Below are 22,984 nucleotides of genomic sequence, written 5' to 3'. Positions count from 1 at the left end.
TACCAGGAGAGGTGACCACAAACTTGGTGGGTTTTAAGGCAGATCTTAAAGGCACAGAGAAAGATGGAGAGATTTGGAATCAGAATGCCACAGCGAGAGTCCCAAGCAACTGATGGCACAGCTGCCAATGGTGGAACCAAGAATATCTAACCAAAGGATCCTTTTAACTTTGCTCATGACTACAAAACAAAAAATAGAGATTCTAATTGTATTTTGTAAAAACCAGTATTATTTAATAGTTGATTGACCAAACCATGTCTTTCTGTGGTTCACATCAGTGCAATGGTAAGAAACAATTTTTTTCCCAAAAATACATTTTATTCATAAAATACCTAAACAGCCGTGCCAAAACATTTCATTATGGTCATTACATAAAGCGAATGATATTCAACTTTTCTCCATACAGAATGTTGCACTTTGAGGTTCCCTGATACAATTGCATTTGCCATATACATTCAATGACAAGCAAGGGTTCTACACAGTTACCAACTACTCGGTGCACTATGATTGAAAGGCCTTAGACAGAGGCCTTTTCCCATTGCGCCTTTGCAGCTGCTGCCCTAAGCTTTAGTGCTTCCCTCAGCACGTACTCCTGGACCTTGGAATGTGCCAGTCTACAAACACTCGATCGTGGACAACTCTTTGTACTAGAAAACTAACAAGTTTTGGGCAGACTAAAGAGCGTCTTTCACCGAGTTGATGATCCTAATGCAATGGTAAGAAACAGGTTACTTAACAGCAATAAAGTGACAACATATAATGGAAGCTTTCATCCATGTGACAGCTGCACATTTGAAGCGCCTGTCACACTAACATCACAGTGTATGCTATAATTATATGACCAGAGCCTACAATGTATAAGAGTCAAGGGCAAGCAAGCCAATTTACTGATTAAACAAAAGGGTAATGGTAACCCATGGGCACAAAGCACTGTTGCTCCATTACGTCACAAAATTTTAAGATGCACATTCATGCCAATGATTCCTCCAGACAGCAACACCCCAATCTTGGCCAGGTTGTCAGATCAAAGTGCTCCATTCCAAAAAAAGCACAGAAAATCAGAGGGTGGGTCAACTCAGGCTGTTCTTAGAAATCTAAGGACGGATGGTTGGTTATATTTAAATACAGAAAGTATCAAAGGTCACCTGACCACTCTCCTGAAGATTGATGCACACCGGAGCGAAGCTACAAGATGAGGGAAAAGGAAAATATGTGTATGCATGCAGGGAGAAGAGACTGAATGAAACATGGTTTATTGCACTACAATATAATGGAGATCAAGGGATACATAAATCAGCCCAACAAAAAGAGAGGCAAGAAATGACAAATTGTCAACTGCATAAGAAACAGCAAGGAGCAACAAACTGTGGTAGCAGTTGTTTGCAGGCCACCAAATAGTAGTGATAATAGTCATTTGGTAGTAAAAAACATGAGTATTGCTGAAAAGAGAGACATGTTAAAGCTTTTTGTCTTACACTCATCAGGGCAGTTTGCAAGAATACCAACGAAAGAGGGAAACAACAATTTATACTATATGAGAACAGGGTGCTGATTGGTTAGCAAGTAGACTCTGATTGGTAGAGGCAGTGACATGGAGAATGCACCAGTGATGGTGACTAACAGTTAACGGGCAAGCATTGTTTGAAATTTAAACCTGGCAGCTTGAGCCTGATTGGTTAAGGCATTGCCCTGAGCAATGAGTCAACGAATGGCTGTCACTTATTTGCTTAGTTGAAACAGGCGCATGTGCACAATGCTCTTTCTGTCCGCAAAGAACAGGGCCCTGTGTATTAACATAAGTAGCTTCCAGTACACGAAAATGCACCACACTGCGAGCCCAAGTGACAATCTTAAATTGGTCGTCAGCATAATTCTTAACATACTGTGGGTTATTTAGCAAATGTTGTTCATTCGCGGAATCGCATCTAATGTTGGACACCGTATTCTGAATTTTGCAAGCATAGGCTGGTTGGGTACAGTCTGTACTTTGTCCGTTGAGAACAGTGGCTGGAACATGCTGTTTGATACAGTCCGCTATGTTTTGGGCGTACTGTCTACATACCTAGCATCACACTGCCACTGAAATTCAGATACCACATTACCCATTTGTGAGATACGCAGAACATCTTTTTGGTTTGACACAGCATCCTGTTAGTGGCGAAGACCACTTGTGTTGCCACTGCATAGTAGCAGCGTGAAATAGCTAGCCTTACCTGTTGCTCAAATTTTTGAGATACTCTGCCCTTCCAGGGTAATCTGAGATGGACTGGGCACTTTTCAGGGCCGAAAGTGACGGCCTTAGGCCCATGGATAAGCTTGTGTGATATACGGCACAAAATGATCTGATCAGGGTAGCCATTATCCCACAGGATGCCTTTGATGCGCCCTATTTCAGCATCAAGCTTGCATGGTGACCAAATGGCTCGGGCCCTATTTTCAAGGTTGTCAATATGACCAATCTTATAGCATGTGGAACTGTAAGAATCCCAACGCGTATACTGACCAGTGAAGGTACACTTGCGGTAGACCATGGTAGAGAACCCCTGACAGATTTCTCAACTAGTACATCAAGCAAGTGGAGATCATTTGACTGCTCCATTTCAAAGGTGAATTTGAAACCCATTAAGACATATAAGGAAATGATTACATGCAGCTACAAGCTTAAATATAGCAAACATATCATCCATATATCAGAGATATTCGAGGGGTAAGAGGGTAGGTGTCATTCCATTGAAGGCACGTTTCTCATGGAACCTAATTAGGTTTTTGCAACAGCTGGGCCTAGAGGAGATCCCATAGTGACACCATCTATTTGGACACACATGGGGTCATCAAAAATGAACTCAAATGCGTGAGGTGCCCAACCATTTGGCCAATTCATGTTTTGCCGAATCAGTCATAGAGAAGATAGATAAGATAGGATGTAAAGGAACATCACTTTTCTGTGTCTTGGGCAGTCCATACCGACGCAGATGCAGCAAGGATGAACCCTGTCATATATATCACGCAGCAGCTCTTACACAAGTCCAGCAAGCATTTTTTTAAGCTTACTTTCAAGCAAAGCTGTCCAGTCATGTTGTGCGGCGGGTCCAAATTCGTGTGCACTGGGCCTGTCATTAAGATGTGCATTTTGTTGACGTAGTCACGCTTGTTAAGGATGACTATTCCCGTCCCTTTGTCAGGTTTACCTAAGTGCACGTCCAGGTTGATCTTAAACCCTCACAACGCTACAACATTGCATGTGAAAGTCAGACAGGTCGTTTAGAATCCCGCAATATGCATGCGCTAGGCCAGCTAGGCATGCTTTCAAGGATTCAACGTCTCCAGTGGACACTGGTTTGTGGCGGGATAGTTGGGAATGAAGGAGTTCAAACTCAGCAAATACCTCTTCCTGTTTGATTTGGAATGAAGGCACATGAAAATGGAAGCCATGCGTAAGAATAAACTCCTTGCTTTCTGAGGGTACGTGATTGCAGAGATTTGTTATGTGGTTAGTGGCGTCAATAATTGTATTGCCAAATCGCTTCCACTTATGAGAGTTTATAGTTCGGGCGTATTTCAAACAGGTACTGTTTATGGTGCGGTCATCTATAGAATCAATACAGCGGCATAAAAGGATCAAATCGAGAAATGAAAGAAATTTGCGCACCTCAGACCAAGTGCAGTGTAGGGCATAGTGTAAACCCTATTACCAATCTGTTCAATCTCATCACACATAAAAGCACGCTCGATCGCGGGGCTACATCTCACTTTAGCATTATCAATTCAGTAATGGTAATGTAGAGCACGGTATAAATCAGAAAATTAGAGGTGCATAAAAAAATAATACAGTAATCATAGGGGACTTCAATCTATGTATAGATTGGGTAAACCTAATTAGCACTAGTGCTGAGAAGGACAAATTCTTAGAATGTAAAAGCAATGGGGTTTTTTTTTTAGAACAGTATGTTGAGTAACCAACTAAAAAACGGGCTTTTTAAAATCTAGTATTGTGCAGTGAGAAAGGAAAGAAATTAATAATCTTGTTGTAAAGGAGCCTTTAGGGAAGAGTGACCATAATATGTTGGAATTTTACATGAAGTTTGAAAGTAATGTAGTTCAATCCAAAACTAGGGTCTTTAATCTAAACAAAGGAAACTACAAAGGTAGGAGGGACAAGTTGGCTGAGGTAGATTAGGGAATAACATTAAAAGGTACAACTATAGACAGGCAACGGCTCACATTTAAAGAATGAATACATGGTTTGCAACAAATTTAATTCCTTTAAGGCACAAAAAGCCAGCAGGAAACGTGATCCACCATGGCTAACAAGAGAAATTAAAGACAAAAACAGAATTACCTGGAAAAACTCAGCAGGTCTGGCAGTATCGGCGGAGAAGAAAAGAGTTGACGTTTCGAGTCCTCATGACCCTTCCACAGAACTGCTGAGTTTTTCTAGGTAATTCTGTTTTTGTTTTGGATTTCCAGCATCCGCAGTTTTTTATTTTATCTTAAGAGAAATTAAAGTTCTATTACATCAAAGAAAGGGGCATATAAAGTTACCAAAAAAAAGTCTGAAGGTTGGGAGCATTTTAAAATTCAGCAAAGCAGAACCAGTAAAGAAAAAATAGAATATGAAAGTAAACTAGCAAGAAACACAAAAACTGACTGTAAAATCTCCTATAGATATGTAAAAAGGGAAAGATTACTAAAGGCAAATCTGGGCTCATTATAGACAGAGAATGGGGAATTTTTAATGGGTTAATAAGGAAATGACAGAGAAACTAAACAAATACTTTTTCACTGTCTTCACAGAGGAAGATACAAGAAACCTCCCTGAAAAACTGGGGAGCTAAGGGACTAGCGAGATTGAGGACCTGAAAGAAATTAGTATTTGGAAAATAGTAGTGCTGGAGAAATTAGTGGGACTGAAAACTGATAAATCCCTGGACCTGATGATCTGCCTCCCAGAATGTTAAGAGGTGGCTGTAGAGACAGTGGTTGCAATGGTGATCATCTTTGAACATTCTATAGATTCTGGAACAGTGCTGGCAGATTGGAAGGTAGCAAACATAACCCCACTATTTAAGAAAGGAGGGAGAGAGAAAACAGGGAACTACAGACTTGTTAGCCTGACTTCAGTAGTAGGGAAAAGAATCTATTATAAAGGATGTGATAACTGGACAAAATAATGGTAGAATTGGGCAGAGTCAACGTGGATTTATGAAAGGGAAATCATGTTTGAAAATCCTGCTGGAGTTTTTTGAAGATATTACTAGCAGGATAGATAAGGGAGAACCAGCAGATGTGGTGTATTTGGATTTTCAGAAGGCTTTGGATAAGGTCCCACACAAGAGGTTAGTAAGCAAAGTTAGAGCTGACATGGATTGAGGATTGGTTAACAGACAGAAAACAGGCAGTAGGGATAAATGGATCATTCTCTGGTTGGCACGTTGTGCCTAATGGGGTACCGCAAGGATCAGTGCTTGGGTGCAGCTATTCGCAATCAATATCAATGATTTGGATGTGGAGACGAAATGAATTATTTCCAAGTTTGCTGATAACACAAAACTTGGTGGAAATGTGAGTTGCAAGGGTGATGCAAAGATGGTTCCAGGGGATTTAGACAGGCTAAGTGGGTGAGAAAGAACATAACAGATGGAATATAATGTGGAAAATGGTGAAGTTATCCACTTTGGTGGGAGAAACAGAAATGCAGAATATTTCTTAAATGTGGAATGATTGGGAAGAGTCGATGTACAGATGGACATGGGTGTCCTTGTTCGTGAAGTCACTGAAAGCTAACATGCAGATGCAACAAGCAATTAAGAAGGCAAATGGTATGTTAGCCTTTATTGCAGGGGGATGAGTACAGGAGTAAGGAAGTCTTGCTATAGTTGTACACAGACTTATTGAGACCACACCTGGAGTATTGTGCACAGTTTGGTCTCCTTATATAAGGAAGGATATACTGGCCATAGAGGGAGTGCAATGAAGGGTCACCAGACTAATCCCTGGGATGGCAAGATTGTTCTCCGAGGAGAGATTGAGGAGACTGGTCCTGTATTCTATAGAGTTTAGAAAAATGAAAGGTGATCTCATTGAAGTCTACAAAATTCTTACAGGGCTCAAAAGGGTAGATACAGGAGGATGTTTTCTCTGGCTGGGGGAAGGGGGGGTGTGGGGGGGTGCTAGAACCAGGGAACACAGGCTCAGAATAAGATGTAGGCCGTATAGGACTGGGATGAAGAGGAATTTCTTCAGTCAGTGAGAGGGTGGTGAATCTTTGGAATTCTCTACCCTAGAGGGCTCTGGAGGCTCTGTCATTCAGTATGTTCAAAGCAGAGGTCGATAGATTTCCAGATGCCAATGACAGGGGTACAGGAATTGAGCAGGAAAATAGCACTGAGGTAGAAAATCAGCCATAATTGAGTTAAATAGCAGAGCTGGCTCGAGGGGTCAAATGGCCTACTCCTATATTGCTAAATGGACACAAAATGGGAGAGGGAAAGAGAGAGAGAGATGGAGAAAGCAGGAGAGGGGGGACAAATAAAAGAGAAAAAAATGAGAGAGAAAGAACAAACAAAGGAGAAAAACAGCAAGTGAGAAAGAGAAAAACATATTTTGTAAATATGCATTTGCAAAAATCTGATCTGATTTACAGATTGTCAGTACTGCAAGGACCTTGATTTTTTTGAGACCGTCCAATCAATGTACCTTTCATCGTTTCTCTGTTGTTCAAAGGGAATGTCAATGGTCCACTGGACATTTGGTTACAACAAAAGCTTGCATTAATATAATACCTTTACCGTAGAAAAACCCTGAAAATTTCTCAGAAATAAACAGATGCAGAGACAAAGGAGGGAATATCAGGATGATTCACCAAAGGCTTGGTCAAAAAGATGGGTTTTAAGGAGGGTCTCAAAGAAGGAGAGGTGGACAGACTTAGGCAGCCAATTCTAGAACATGCAGCCTAGGTGGCTGAAGACAACCTCCAGCACTGGGCCAAATCAAATGGAGGTAGAATGCACAAGAGGCAACAATCAGAGGAGTGGAAAGTTTAGGAGAGCTAGGGGTAAGATGAGGATTGTGGAGTTCAATAAATTTACAGGTTGAGAGGTGCGAGGATTTGAGTTTTAAAGTGGAGGGTTTGAGGAACAGGAAGTCAGTACTGATTAGTGAGGAAAAGGATGATGGATGAGCAAGACTAAATATGGGCTTAGATACAGACAGTGAATGTTAAATGAGCACAAGTTTATAGAGGTTAGAAGATGGGAGGCCAGTCAGGCAAGCATTAAAATGGTCTGATGATAACAACAGCATAGACGAGAGCTTCAGTGGCAGATATCAGAGATGGGTGGCACAATGGAGATGGAAGAAAGATATGACAAACAGGGTATTGGGTTTGAAGCTCAATCTGGGGTTGAAATGGACGCCAATGCAGTGAGAAGTCAAATTCAGCCTGAGCCAATTGCTGAGAAGGGAGATGGAATCAGTAACAAGGTTTGTGACAGAGAGTGAAGACATCAGCTTCAGCCTCACAATTGTTTAACTGGAGGAAATTGCAGGTCATCCAATGCAGCAAACAGCAAAGGGGTCAAGGGAGGAGCTGGAGAACTAGACCTGATGTCAGATAGATCCAACAGTCTAAAAGATTCAGTCTGGAGTCCATTTGGAACCACTCCAACATCAACTGCACCATTAAACTGATTAAAAGACTGTGTGTGCAGTTTAGGGATGTTACACTTGGCTAGGATAATTTACCAAAAAGCAATCTCCTGAAAATTTTTCTTTAGCCACTTTAAATAAAGGCCAGTCTCAGTTACAGAAATTATCCAAAACCACTTTAAATAAAAGCAAGTCTCAGTTACAGAAATTATCCAATTTTGCTGCAAAGTATTCTTCTGTAATTACTGTATATAATATTTAAGAACTGTGTAAGCATGTGGTTACAATTTGAAAGGTTATACAAGCATTAAAGAATTGTACATGAGGCTAAATCAATTAGCAGAAGCTCATTTCTCCCAAAAAATATCACAAGCGGTTATCAGTGGAACTGACTCACCTCTGTGTGTGAATCATCAAACAAATCTTTTGTGCCAGCATCAGGCTGTTTCCATGACACCAAACTGAGAGAGGATACGCTGGACTGAACTTTTTGACAGCTGCTTGTGTGCTTTCCCTGAAGGGAGAAACATGATCATTTACAGTTGGAATAAATTCATGAATCATGAAGAGCTGCTTTATACAAAAGAGCAACTTTTCACTAACAAGGCATTTAAGAAGGTTTATATTTATAGAGCATCTTTCATATCCTCAGGACGTCCCCAAATACATCACAGTCAAATAATTTCTTTTAAAGTGTAGTTACTGTTGTTATGTAGGCAAATGTGGCAACCAATTTGCACACACCAAAATCTCTCAAGCATCAGTTAATGCTCAGTTGATTTACTTTTGGTGGTGTCGATAGACAGCATCTTTTCTACATTGTAAGTTATAAAAGCAATCAGAACATTTATTTACTGGATCTAAAGCTTCAGATAATTTGATTTGCATTAAAAAAATCTAAATATCTTTTGCATCACAGAATCTTATAAGAAACAAGTAGGAGGCTTGAGTTACCGAGATAGGAATAGTTATCCTTAAAAATGTTAACCCAGAGCATAATTCTAAGCGCTAATTTACATTTGTATTAGCATTTATATGTATCAGTGTTTATATTTTTGTTATTTTGAGATAAACTTCATGTATTAATTCTCAAAAACTTTTCATCATTAATACCCAGAAAAAACTTGCCAAAGTACTAGATCCTTTCCCTTTTGGATCCTCCTGTGAATTTAGACTAGACCAACAGAATGATAAATATTTTCCCTCCACTGTTTATTTGACTCCAATGTAACAGAATGAGTGCTTTCAATCCACACAGTGCCTGATGAATTTAGGCACAGGCTGGATTAAAATGGAAATCACACCATAAAAATGGCAGAGTGAAAAGTGGAAAAACGAACACTGGTGCAAAGGCAGGGTGGTTCTTTGGAGACTAGATATGGACTGCAGCAGTTCAAGGCAGCAGCTCACCACCACCTTCTGAAGGGCAATTAGGGATGGGCAATAAATCCTCGCCTAGCCAGCAACACCCTTTTCCCATGAAGGAATAAAACAAAGATATGTTGTTGGGGCACAGTTGGAGGAACTGTGAGCCTCCATATACCCATTCTATGCCTGGCCTGCAACTGTTTGCTGCTGACTCAAGGGGCCCCAATAGGAAAAAAATCTGTTTTGTTTTGCTACAATGAAATTGCTCACTTTGTTGAGCACAAGAACAAATATGAAAAGTACTAGTCTCAAATGAGAGACTGACTTAAAATTATCTCCATGTTTTAGAATGCATAGAAATTATAGCAAATGGTTATTTCTCTCCCTCCCATTAATTAAAGAAAACTTTTTTTTTGCCTGTTTCTTCACTTATTAAAATCCAAAAATGCAATAACCTTTGTAATCCACCGCTCATAGCAAATTTCATGTATAAATAAGCAGGAGAAAGGCAAAGTAAATCAATCTCTGGGATTCTGCTGCCATCTACTGGCACAACATCTTACAACCAGGCAATATCCCAAACGAATATAACTCAATACAAGAATCTCAAACAGGTAAGTCTAAAATGGAACCATGTTACGAACAAACAAGGAACAATCGAATTGAAGCAATTATTATTTCATAAATGTCACTTCTGCCTTAACATTGCTGTTGAGGTTCGATATGTTTCTCTGACTATTAAGGTGTTGATCAGTCCCTCTTCCACAGGCAATTACAGAACTGACCTGGTCTGTACAAATGATTACTCAACCTTTATAAGTTTAGTTTAATTTGTGTTCATACATTATGTCACAACATGACAATGAAAAATAAGACTTGGTAGTTATAACTTTAAGTTGAGAGTCTTCAGATTATTTTCTTTCAATTAGTTCTTAATTTTAGTTTCTTGCCAAAAATGCCCACAACAATATTATGGTTAAGGCATACCATTCATTTTAATGAAAAAGGAAATTTAGGGTCTTAAGTAAAATACTCACTGCTGTTTCAATCCATGTTAGCTCTTCCTCTTTGAGATCAGGTGTAGTAGTTCTGGGTAGTGGAGATTTTGTTTCAATGCAAGAACTTTGTGGCTGTCCCATGTGCTCGCCATCATGCTGTTTTTCAACAGATTCCAAGTCTACAGGCACAAGAAGAGTTTGGGGCTCATTTATAAATATACAGTAATGCAGGAACAACATTAGCAAAAAAAGTAACACTGGTACTTTCTCTAGATTTTTTCCCCAATCCAGAGAATGGATAGCTGCCTTGCTCTCAAACTTTTCATAATGCCCTACTTGTTGCCACCAGGATTAGCCCTGCCCAGGTGTCCTTCCTCCCCATCAAAAAGCACTTAGCTTCCACTCTGCTACACCGTGAGCATTACAGCTGAAATCAGGAATTTGGAAAACTGTGATCTTAAACTCCAAGCATACCACTCACTAGTGCAGGGGCTTAGAGCACCAATAGCTTGTACTGTTCTGTTCTGCATGAGATTTTAAATTTCTGGTTTCTCAAATTTAAAAATACATTTGGATTAGATGAATTGAGTTAAATCTGTTAGCAAAGGGTGGCTTAAAAGTTGCATTTCATTCAATAGTAAACTGTATGATGTGTTATGGTTCCATGTGCAGGTCTGATTGGACAACACTAAGCTACGAAGGCATGTTGTTACGTGTGTAAATATTTAGAAGTTTGTGTTGTTGACCCTGATCTTTTGTAATACCATTTTCTGCTTTCAACAATATTAGCCTTTTAAAGATCAGAGAGGCAAGTTACAGCAAAATTAGAGACACGGAGCGCAAACAAGGATAATAATGTAGTAATAGTCCAGAGGTCTATTAAGCTAGAGAACTAGAGTTCAAATGCCACCATTGAAGACTGAAAATTTGAATTAAGCTTAAAGAAAAATATATGGGGGTCAAAAGATTGCATCGGTAAAAGCCACCACAAAGCCGTCAGATGGTCATAAAAAAACCATTGGTTCATTAATGTCATTTCAAGATGGAAAGTCATCGTCCTTAGTCTAGTCCACAGGTGACTCCAGCCCCACGCCAACTGCCCTCTGAAGAATCCTAGCAAACCATTCAATTAATATCAAACTTAAGGCAATCTTGCCAACCAAAGCACAGATGCATACCCAAGCAGAACACAACAAATAGGGTCACTAGAAGTAGATACAGAGAGTATAAAGAAAAAGCTAACCAGACATTTACTCAAAAGCAATCTGAGAAGACATCCCTAGCAGAAAAGGGAAAAAAAAACACAACAAATGATTCTTGCTGGTATATTTTTAAGTTATAATTTTCATGCCTGTACTGTAGCTTTGTTATGCTGCATCATGCTTTATGGATATGCAATGGTTCAGAAAGAACATTTGTTTTTGTTCAGGGCATTTACTCGCTTCAGTGGTGTGTGTGTGTACATTATAAATTTGCATTCTGCCTGGTCCCTTGCTTCTGGTTCTGAGATGACAGATGGGGAATTAGTTTCTAGACATTTGACAACTGCTCGGCAGCTGGGCTTTCAGTGATCACGTCCAGTGACCCATCAACACCAGTCCCATCCAAATCTCCTTGTCATTGCAGAGAGGTATCATTGCCAATGAAGAGGACATTTCTATTTACTGCAATATTTTGTTCTCCTTAATTTTGGGTCTCATACTACAAGGCAGCATTCTCCATTATTGCAAATTCTAAAACTAAGCTAAAACAACAGCTCAGTGTGACTTTCCATATTGGCTCTCTTCCTAAGATGAAGTCACTTGCATCCCCATCTTACAACATCCTAGCTAAGATTGAGAGCTCACAGCCGAGAAATCTGTAATTTACAATCTGTGGCACTGTAGGGATATTTTTTCATTCTATTTTGTACCCACACCCTTATCCTATATAGGCTATGGGCCTAGTGTTGGAAAATGGGATTAGAATAGTTAGGAACTTGTTTGACCGGCGCAGACTTGATGGGCTGAAGGGCCTTTTTCTGTGCTGTAGACCTCTATGACTCTATGTGTGGCAGTTGCTCCCCAGTAACTTACCCAAATAATCTTCCTTCCCATGTGTGCTTGGGCAATATGTTTGTGGACAAACTGACAACTGGAATGATTATGTTTTATATACACCTGCCACAGACATGATCGGATAGTGACAGGAACTTGGAATTGGCAAATATTTTCTCTTCCCTAGCCTATGGGCTCAACGCCAAGTGCAGTGTCTCCAATTCCACACCAGATGAGATAAGCTAACTTGGCAAGGAGTAAGGATTGAAGCTGGGCCTTCTCGCTGGTCTCAATGCCCAAACCACATAATGCATTCATCGACTAAAAAACACTTTCAATTGCTAATATCTATATGGCTCTATCTACTTATTTAGCTTGTTTAGTAGATTGGGTAAAGAAACATAACATTTCTTAGAAAAGTTTGAATCATTGAACAAGACTAAGTTATTTTCACCTGAGGTAACTGGAGGATTCGGAGTGGTGTTGATGTTCAGTTCTTGAACTGGATGACTAAGTCTAGCTTGATTAACATCCATTGAGTGACTAGATTTCGGTGCGTTAGCCAAATGGCGACCAACGACAGGAAGAGCCACATTGCTTGAATCTCCAATTTTTGTGTGAAACTAAAACAATGGCATAGAAAAATCACCAGATTATACTGTACAAAATCACCAGAACCATTTCCAGAATTAAGTCCATGGTATATTATCAATGATTTCTCAATACCAGCTTGTGTGTTAATATATACATGCACGCAAAACTGTTCATACATACACATTTTATACCATGTGTATTAGCATATATGATGGTTTGTTTTATCTGGTTGATAATACAAATGGTGCTGCTGGAAGGTTTACCAACATACAAATATACAAATTAAGAGAAGGCCACTCAGCCCCTCGAGCCTGCTCCACCATTCAATAAGGTCATGGCTGATCTGAATGTAACCTCAAATCCATGTTCCTGCCTATTCTTGATAATCATTCATCCCCTTATTAATCAAGAATCTAACCAGCTCTGCCTTAAAAATATTCAAAGACTCTACTTCCACCGCCTTTTGAGGAAGAGAGTTCCAAAAATCTCAATCCTCAGAGAAAAAAATTCTCCTCATCTCTGCCTTAAATAAGTGGCCCCTTATTTTTAAAAAAGTGACCCCTTGTTCTAGATTCTCCCACAAGAGGAAACATCCTCTCCACATCCACCCTGTCAAGACCCCTCAGGACCTTAAAGGTTTCAATTAAGTTGCCTCTTACTCTTCTAAATTCCAGTGGATACGTGCCTAACTTGTCCAGCCTCTCCTCCCAAGATAACCTGCCCGCACCTGGTTTTAGTCAAGTAAACCTTCTCTGAACTGCTTCTAACGCATTTACATCTTTCTTTAAATAAGGAGACCAGTACTGTACACAATACTCCAGATATGGTCTCACCAATGCCCTGTACATCTGAAGCATAACTTCCCTACTTCTGTAATTAATTCCCCTCACAATAACTGATAACATTCTATTAGCTTTCCTAATTACCTGCTGGACCTGCACTAGGACATCCAGATCCCTCTGAATCTCAGAGCTCTGCAATCTCTCACCATATAGATAATAAGCTTCTTTTTTTATTCTTTCTGCCAAAATTAATGATTTCACATTTGCCCACATTATACCCATTTGCCAGATCTTTGCCCACTCACTTAAACTATGTCACTTTGTAGCCTCCTTATGTCCTCTTCACAATTTACTTTCCTACCTATCTTTGTGTCGTCAGGAAACTTAGCAACTATTCCTTCGGCTCCTTCATCCAAGTCATTTATATAAATTATAAAAAGTTGAGGCTCCAGCACTGATCCCTGTGGCACACCACTTGTCACATCCTGCCAACCAGAAAAAGACCCATTTATGACAACTCTCTGCTTTCTGTTAGCTAGCCAACTTCTTAACCACCTTATTTATCTGAACTGCTACCTTCAGGAATCTGTGGACATGCACTCCAAGGTCTCTTCAGTCCTCTGCACTTCTCAATAACCTACCCTTCATTGTGCATTCCCTTGCCTTGCTCGCCCTCCCCAAACATATTACCTCACACTTCTGAGGGCTGAATTCCATTTGTCACTGTTCCGCCAACCTGACCAGTCCATCGCTGCCTAACCACTGTCAATAGCTTTCTTCCTCACTATTAATTACACAACCAATTTTTATATCATCTGCAAATTTTTTACTCAAACTCATACAGTTAAGAACCTGATGTAAGGTGTGCTGCTAATGGGGGAACTATTAGAAACCAAGCAGCATCCATGAGGAAGCTAAGGAAGATTAGTCAGAAAAGTTCTCAGAGCTGGTTCTATGCTCCTACTTGCAATAGATTAACACAGCATTGACTTGGAAGCCAGTGTCCTCCCCAGCCTAATAAACCAGATAGTAATAATAAAGGCAATAGCACCAGCAAAAAAGATTGATGCCTAATATCTTAGCAGGATATGAGCTCTTAAAATTAAAAATATATAGACAACCAGTTTTGCTTCCTTGGAAGCGAGATTTCAATGACCAGTTTAACACTGACAACTTAAATTTACAAGATGACTTTAACATGGAAGAACATCTCAACGTGCTTCATGGAGGTGTAGTCAGGGGCAAAATGGACACAGCTAAATCAGAGGTATTAGGAAGGGTACCCAAATGTTTTGTTACAGCACAACTGCCAATGGTAGCCCAAAGAGCAGCTGGATGCACAAGAAGCCAGAGTGAGAGGAGTGAAAAAGTCACCAAAGAGGGCAGGATGAGGGTCGTTTCCAGGGCTGGAGAAGGTTACAGAGATTGGGAAAGCCAAAACCATAAACGGCTTTAAATACAAAGAAGGGAATTTTAAACTGGAGGCAATGGGGAGCCAGAAGATCGAGAGAGCTGGGTGGGTGTGGTCAAGTTGGATGTTGCTGCTTCAAAGAGCCTGGTTCAGCTCAAGAAATAGTTGGGGAGGGAAATATAATTGGCAGCAGGGGCGGTAGGCCCTAAGCCTCTGGATAAACTCACCAGAAGACCACGCATAGAAGAGAAAGGGGTGGTAATCAAGGTGATGTCCTTGAGAGGCTCCAGTGGTAATGGTGTGGATGCATAAAGAAAAGCCATTGCTGGAAATGTTCATGGTACAATCAGGTTTAGAAGTAGAACCAAAAAGGGCAGTCCCACTAAACTGGGCAACTGATGACAGGCATTGAGTCAACCATGTCAAACACTGCAGAACGATCACAATTACATTGAATTTCATTTGTAACTCTGGGTCAGATGGATTCTGTGCTTTGGCTGGAGTAGAAACCTGACTGGAGAGATGCAAACATGCAGTTATAGAAAATACACATACTGCTTTCAGAGGTGGCAACCTATTTGAGGATTGCGGAGAGAATTGAGAGGTTGGAGGTGCGGTGGGAGTGGACAGGGCAGGCTTTTTGAGACATGACGATAATGGGAGTATTTTGAGAAGAGGAAACCAATTACACTATTAGCTAGCTGGAGTATAAGCAAGAAGAAAAGTTGGGTGGTGTGCAGTTTAATGGGAATAGGGTTGAGAAAGGAGAAGGTGGATCTCATGGACAAGGTGAGCTTGGAGTAGGCATGACGGGAGAGGAGTGAGAAATTACAGGAATACACAGATTCAAATAGGTGCGAGGAATGGGGAAGATCTGGCATGGTAAGTAAGGGGAAAGGGAAGAGGGGGAAGCTGTGGAGGCATCTGAATAGATGGTCTTAATCTTAGCAACAAAGAACTGTACTTTTTTTCATGCTTGTAGTGGAGGTGGTGGAGGGAACAAGGGAGTGGGAATTCCTGGTAGTGGGGGAAAGAAGCTGATACACCCTCATGCCAAATATTAAACAAAGGGTTTTGGTAGATGAAAGTGAGGCCTCACAGCAAAAGGTGCTCAAATCTGCACCTCTTGACATCAGAGGGCAAAGATGGGAGCCATAGCAGGGATGAGGGTGGAGCAAGCAGAATAGAAGTGAATTAGGATTTTTTTGTGGACAAGGGAGGCAGAGAGAGGATGGTTAATGATCAGCAGTTGCAAAAGTAATGCAGTGAAGTGAAAGTAAAAAAGAAACAAATATGCGAGGGCTATGCACAGAACACCTCAGAATTTAAGAGCACCAGTAAACATTGTTATTACTCTACATTTACTAAGTGGTCAAATACTGGACAGTACATCTAAATATGGAACAATGAGAAGAAATGGGTAAAATAAGTGGTATTTTTAGAATAATGTCTTACCAATGTTGAAAGTGCGACATCCGACACGGGTTTAAAGGTAGAGCTCAGCTGGAATACTGGTTGTTGTTTTACACCGTGACTCGAAACAGAAAACCTGTCCATCTGGTGAAAAATGTAGATCATGTTTCATACAGCAATGAATTTGGCATAAACATGCTTTAAGTGAACCCAGCAAATCTAAGCCAACAAAATTTGTTCAGAAATTAATTCTGAAAATCTGACGAAATTAGATTTGATTTGGAGAGCTTATTAATGGCTAGTTAGTAATGTTAGATGATGATGTGTTAGTTAATGAGATAGCTTTTACTACCTCAGCACAAAATTATTAACTTCTCAATCTTACTACAAAGACCAAAAAGCTACTTAATAGTGAAAAGAGTGGAGTATTAAAAAGAACTGAAAAAGCAGCTTAAAAGGGTCGTCAGCCTATGCTGGTCTATCTACCTAATTATGCAATTAACTATGATAAGTTGATCTCTACAAGACTCTGCAGTACTGTAATAAAACCTGAAAATGCTAAATGATGATGAAATGTAGCAACACTTGCCTGCTCCTTCAAATAATACTATGTAATCCTTTATGCCCACCTGTGAGGGCTGTTGAAGCTTCAGTTTAAAGCCTTCATCCAGTGCAGCACTCTCTCAGTAATGGACTGAAGAAGTAAGCATCAAATGGCTCTTTTTCAGTTTTATCCCTAGAATCCCAGTATTTGATGCACTCTACTGTGTCCTTAGTCAAACATACTTCTTCATTCCATCTCCATGTTAAAATATTTTCCATTGATAATCGATTGTCCTATTGGTCAAGTGTTTCCTAATTATAATGGGGAAGATTCCTTGTTCTTGATTCGTTTTTCCTTTTTGTTATTTCACTTAACGTAATTATGCTACAGTCGCTGCTTCTCAAATGTTCCTATACTGTTAGATCACCTCACCGCTCAACCAGAATTACCCAAGGTATGGTGGTGCCTCATCAGCCTCCTTGAAATCTGATTTTAATGTATATGTGCTGCTGCACCTAATTCTCTAACAGAAGTTTTATGTCGCTCACTGGCTACCCAATCTAACGGTTAAGTGAGATTTCTTTATTTACAGGCCTGTGTGCTTTGAATTGCTTATTGCCCATTCTGCACTGTGAACTGGCAATGAATATACCTGTTCCAGACTGTGTGAAAGGACAGACAGGGGGGTCCAAAGGCACTTAGGGGAAGTGCTTCCGCAATGGTGCTATCTGATGCCTGTTGTCTAGGAGCAGTCAAACAATTAATCCTATTTATGTGCTGGGAGTTTACAAGCTGATAACACAGAGTTGATACATAATGTATATCAGGAGCAATCAAGGGTGGATAAGGATAGAGGTGGAGACAGAAGCAGAAAACAAAGTAGAAAAGTCATACAATTCTTTTCTCCTTCTGCCAATCAGTGGCACTGGTGTTATGACATTACAGGTGATGTGTGCCAGGCAGATCAAATCCACGAGGGAAATTTGATCACATGGTCACAACTGTTTTGCAAGTTGTATTTTATTTTGAGATGTGTGCCCTGAATCCAGGAGCAATAAGACTACCATGACTTGAGGTTTTTAGAAAACTAGGTTGAACATTTATTAACAAAAAAAAGATTTCAAGCACGTACATAGGTCTACAAATTGCTATTATAATAACTCCTAAAACCCATAATTAATCTGGCTTCCAGTTACACCCTCATTAAGGCAACAATAAAAACAAATAGATTTAAACAGGCCCAGGCAAAGCAACACAATACCCTAGACAGTAGAACTCAAAGTGAATTTTCAGCTTCGGTTCCTATAGACAGCAACTTGATGCACAGAGGCTGGAGGTTTTTCACACTTGTTAGATCTTAGAATTCCTTCCCCTCTGACACATCTCCTTTACACACGTTTCTCGCTTTTTAATGCAAATTCCATTGTTCGGAGATATCTTTGGAACTTTAGCTTTTACATAAAATTAATACTATGAAAAGATTGATATTATCAGTAACCTTTGAGAAAAATAAACAGACTGCTTGGCTTAGTTTCTTCTGGCTAGGTGTAACATCTTATCTCTTTGAAATTCAAACTGCTCTAATTTATTTAAAAATGCAAATTTTCCTCACACCTCACATTCTAAAACTTCAGTCATGTTTACGTATTTAGCATTTCAAACCTAGCTTCTTACTGATAACTCAAAGCCTCCAGTCCAGCTGTCTCCAATTTAATTAAATTCCGCTCTCACACATACACACAGAGAAACTATCCAAAACCCCACTATTAACCCACTTTTACAATAAATCACATTAATATCATGAGGGGCATTATATTTTCATGACACTGGATTGAACTGCACATGCCCAGTGTTAGACCCTAGTGTTTAGTAGAAGTCTGTGTCTATGCCTCCTTCACCTTTAAGTACTGAGGGAGCAAAAAACAAAATAGACATGACTTTTTGAAACATACCTCCAATTCGTTAGCTTGACAGAACTCCTTGATAGTATTCAGGAGGGGAGCCAACACAGGAGATTTACCTTCACTTACACCATCAATTCTTTTCATATTGTCAGAAGTAGTTGGCCTGTGAGTAGAAGGGAAAATAACCCAGATAGATATTTGTATTTTAACATACAACTTATGTGAACTCTTATCAACAAAGATGGATATGGTAGCAACAGTTCTGAGACATGCAGCCAACAGTTAAAGCATTAAGCCTGATGCAATCATTCCAATGCTTTTGACCACTTAATTCTGTTAGGTCCCTGCAGAACCAAGGCCCAGCTTAAATCGCTTGTAAATAAGCCACAAGGCCAGTATCAGACATGGTGCTAATTACCTTAAAACTTGTCAACTGGTTAAAACCAGTTTATAAACTGTTAAATCAAACTGACAAGTACAGCATGATACCGCATGGGCATTCTCTTCCAATCTGGAGTAAAATAAATTAACATTTAAAATGAAAAGATTAAAACTAACAAAACTCAAGAAACTAAAATGCCCGACAACATCCTAATACTGGCAAGGTATGCAACACATATTTGTCACAAGGATCAATGCTCTGGCACTGCTAGTTGTAGATTAGATCCTGGCTCCCAATCTCTTAATGTTGACCTTTACGATTGTAGATACCTTGCACGTGCAACGCGATTAGTTCCCAAATGCAATAATGTAGAATTTGTGCTATTAAAGCATAGGAGTGAGAAGCCGATGATTTGAATACTGTATGAAATTTGCAGCAATGGGCCTGAGCTGGTACTTGGCACAGGGGGAACAAACCTCACAATTTTGCAAAAGAAGGTCCTCTCCACCCTATTTGATGAGGCTACTGGCACATGAAAACCCTGCCCAGAGAGCTCAGCCCATAGTTCAATCAGCTGCAGATTGCGGTCCAATTAGGCACCAGTTTGACATTAGAGCAGAAGTTCTATTGTTGGCAGGAAAGTGGATCAATTGTCCAGTGGATGCAAAGCACACTGCTCTCTGATGAAAAGTTGGTGTGGCTGCCAGATGAGTCAATGCAGTCACCCAAATCCCTCATGGCTGGTTGCAAGTGAGGTATGCTCTGGTGTCAGAAACAATGGAAAAATAAGCATGCCCTTAAACCTTGCTCCCTTGTTTTGTGGGTTCCATCAGCCATGGCACTGCAAAAGTGATGGTATTATTCCTTGCAAACTGTGCATCAGTCACTTTGTTTGAGATTGCCTGATTTGTGGCAAGTGGTTTGAAACATACCAGTAGCATGAAAGCTTAATGCAGGAAACTCTTCTCTGCGTTTGACTATGCAGCAGACTGCACAGCTATGTGAGACAGTGCCCCTCCAACATGACAGGGATCTGTAAACACAAGGGCTAAAGGGTGTGGCCAGAACACCATATTATTACAGTTGGATTTGTTGGCCTTTCACAATCTCCTCCAACTCATCTCAATTATGCAATCCATTCATAATCCTCAAAGGAATATTCATCCTCATCCCTGTGTGCAATTTAAATAATGGCAGCAATTAAAGCAAAATATTGACAAAAAATTAAAAGAAAATTACAGATATAAAGTGTAAATGGAGAACTATCTAGTAAAATTACCTAACGCAGGAAGTAAAATGAAAAAAAAACATAGATGAAAATAAACCTGGTTGGGATCCAAGGAACAACTTGGGTTAATTTTTTTTTAAGGTCAAAGCTCCATGGGCCTGAGGTTCAGAGTGGGGCCATCTAACATTTTAAAGATGCTTGTGCATGTCAGCAGCAAAAGCTCTTCCCATTCCCAAAAAACTGAGACCACAGAATGTGGCATGCATTGTATCGGACACGGAGCACTGACAACCCAATTTTCCCATCCCACATGCTGCCAACATTACCAGCAAAATCTGTCCTCTTAACCCCATAATTCGCCAGCCTTTGTTACCCATTCCTATTGCCCTTGAATTGAGTGGCTTGCTGGGCCATTTTATAGGGCAGTTAAGAGTTAACCACATTACTGTGGGTCTGTAGTCACATCTAGGCCAGACTGGAGTAAGGACAGCAGATTTCCTTCCCTAAAGGACATTCTTGAACCAGCTGGGCTTTTTTTTTTTTACGGCAATCAACCATAGTTTCATGGTCACCGTCAATGATGCTAGCTTTCAATTCCATATTTTATTAATTGGAATTAAATTCCACCAGTAGCCATGGTGAGATTTAAACCCATGCCCCCAGAGCATTAGCCCGAGCCTCTGGATTACTAGTCCAGTGACATTACCACTATGCCACCATTTCTGTCCAATTCAAGCACTTAGAAAGCTAGGGGCTCATCAGGATAGGCAGCATGGATTTGTAAAAGGCAGGCCATGCTTCACTAGTTTAACTGATTTTTTTGAGAAAATTACAATGTTTAGATGCAGATCTACATTCTATTTATTGCTATTGAGAAGACAACAAATAAGGTGTACTTAAAAGGAAAATGTGATCCCACAGGGAATGTAGCCACGTGTTTAGAGAGATGGTTAGGGGCAATTGCAAAGAGGAAGTATTTGGATGGGCAGGATGTGACCCTGGGGTTGTTACCTCCAGTTTGACGTTTCTTGGAGGTTTCATTACATGAACCTGCACCTCCAACTACCAAACTCCAAATAGCCTTTTCTCCTCCTTATCCTTAACTATTTTTATAACTAATAAGCCAAAGTGCTCAAAGAAAATGAAATATGCAATTTTTTTTAATGCTTGGAGCTCACTTTAACAAGAGGCCATAATGAAGGGTTAGCAAACAGGTGTTGCTGTAAGGGAATGATGGAAATGCAACTTTTGCAACAACTGCTCTGCACTCCTGGTGTGGGGATTTGACAGAATCAGTGCTACTTCCCTCCATGTAGCATGGCTGATAATTCCAGGTGACTTAATGGCACCATACACACAAGTCTGCTCACCCTCCCTCCAAAATCTAACCAGAAGGGCTTGGAGATGTGTGTGAGTGGAGTTATCCGGTCTTCTCTGGCTAGGTTATGATGCCCTCCGACACAGATGTTATTCTGCACAACTGCAACAGAAATGTCACTAAGACATGCAGAAAGTTATTAACAGTGTGATGTGAAAGACCTCTCTTACCAGTTTGTCCCCCAATCTGAAGTCTGCAGGCTGAACTCTTTTTAAAGACTGCACAGTTTCCTGGTAATTCAGCTGCTTACACTAGTTTTGCACCAATGGGAATGCAATTGGGCAAACCCAGGAAAACACACATATGTAGCTCTTTCTGGAGGCCACAGGTAGGTGCAATACTTCTTTAAAAATAAATGTGCCAGTCATTTTAAGAAAATTCTAGTCTAAGATCGTGCATAGAGTGAAGCAAAGTGGATACAAAAAGTACACAGCATAGTTTCATTAGAATACCAACAGGAATGAGTGGCAAAAACAGAAAATGCTGGAAAAACTCAGGTCTAACAGCATCTGTGGAGAGAAAAAAAAGAATTAACATTTAGGGAGTCCGTATCTCTCTTCTTCAGTAGAGGCTGTAGTTATGAAAAAGCTTTGAAATATTGTTTCTTCCTCCATAGAACAAAGGTGGTTAGGGGGAATTTAAACAGTTTCTCAAAATTATGAGAGGATTTGAGAGTGTAAATAGTGAATGGCAGTTTTCACCAGTCAGCAAATTGGTAGCAAGGGGTATACACATTCAGAACTATTGCTGGAAAAAAAAAAGGAAATTAGCAAAAAAAAAAAAAAAAAAATTATTTCACAAAAGAGGCTATTAGAACAAGAAAATGCCTTCTCACAAAGGGATACTGCGGCAGAGATAAAAGGCATATTTGAAAAGGTAAAGCATAAAAGGCAGGCAAATAGGATTAGAATGGATAACTTTAGCTGATCGGCAAGCACTACCCTAGGAATGCTGTTGAGTGACCTCTTTCTGTGCTGTTGATTCTCTCAAGCAAATAATTTCCTTAATTGCCGACTTGATCTGAGACATTTTCTGTGATCAGGAGCTACCAATCTCCAGCTGTGCCAATAAAAATGCTAAAGAAATGCAGCATCAACTTAGAATAGAGTGCCCTCATCCCTGAAAGAGCTCCAATTTATCCGCACAGAATGCAGCTCAACACCCGAGCAATTTCTATCATGCTTTAAAATGGACATTTAAAGCATTTGGAAACAGGAAGTGGTAGTTGCTGTCGAAGCTGGGAGGTGGGATTTATCTCAGGTAAACATTTACACTTCAAAGATCTATTCCACTTTCAGC

At 40.1% G+C, this 22,984-nt stretch overlaps 1 protein-coding gene across 11 annotated transcripts in view; it reads right to left on the bottom strand.

Moving 5' to 3' along the window:
• Positions 1 to 22,984, bottom strand: part of wrn (WRN RecQ like helicase) — a 109,834-nt gene that overhangs the window by 14,110 nt on the left and 72,740 nt on the right. For all 11 annotated transcript variants that reach the window (XR_005941741.1, XR_005941736.1, XR_005941733.1 and 8 more), the window contains 5 exons: positions 18,746 to 18,860; positions 16,292 to 16,393; positions 12,504 to 12,672; positions 10,053 to 10,192; positions 8,045 to 8,161 (listed from right to left, as the gene is read on the bottom strand). Coding sequence is in view for 6 of the 11 variants with exons in the window: in XM_041177660.1 (XP_041033594.1) it covers positions 8,045 to 8,161; positions 10,053 to 10,192; positions 12,504 to 12,672; positions 16,292 to 16,393; positions 18,746 to 18,860 (643 nt within the window). In the remaining 5 variants the exon portion in view is untranslated. The remainder of the gene's footprint in view (positions 1 to 8,044; positions 8,162 to 10,052; positions 10,193 to 12,503; positions 12,673 to 16,291; positions 16,394 to 18,745; positions 18,861 to 22,984) is intronic.

The sequence above is a fragment of the Carcharodon carcharias genome, chromosome 1 (assembly GCF_017639515.1).
Source record: "Carcharodon carcharias isolate sCarCar2 chromosome 1, sCarCar2.pri, whole genome shotgun sequence".
In the NCBI taxonomy this organism is placed as follows: Eukaryota; Metazoa; Chordata; class Chondrichthyes; order Lamniformes; family Lamnidae; genus Carcharodon; species Carcharodon carcharias.
The sequence above is the reverse complement of the archived record's forward strand: the minus strand, read 5'-3'. Positions and strand labels throughout refer to the sequence as shown.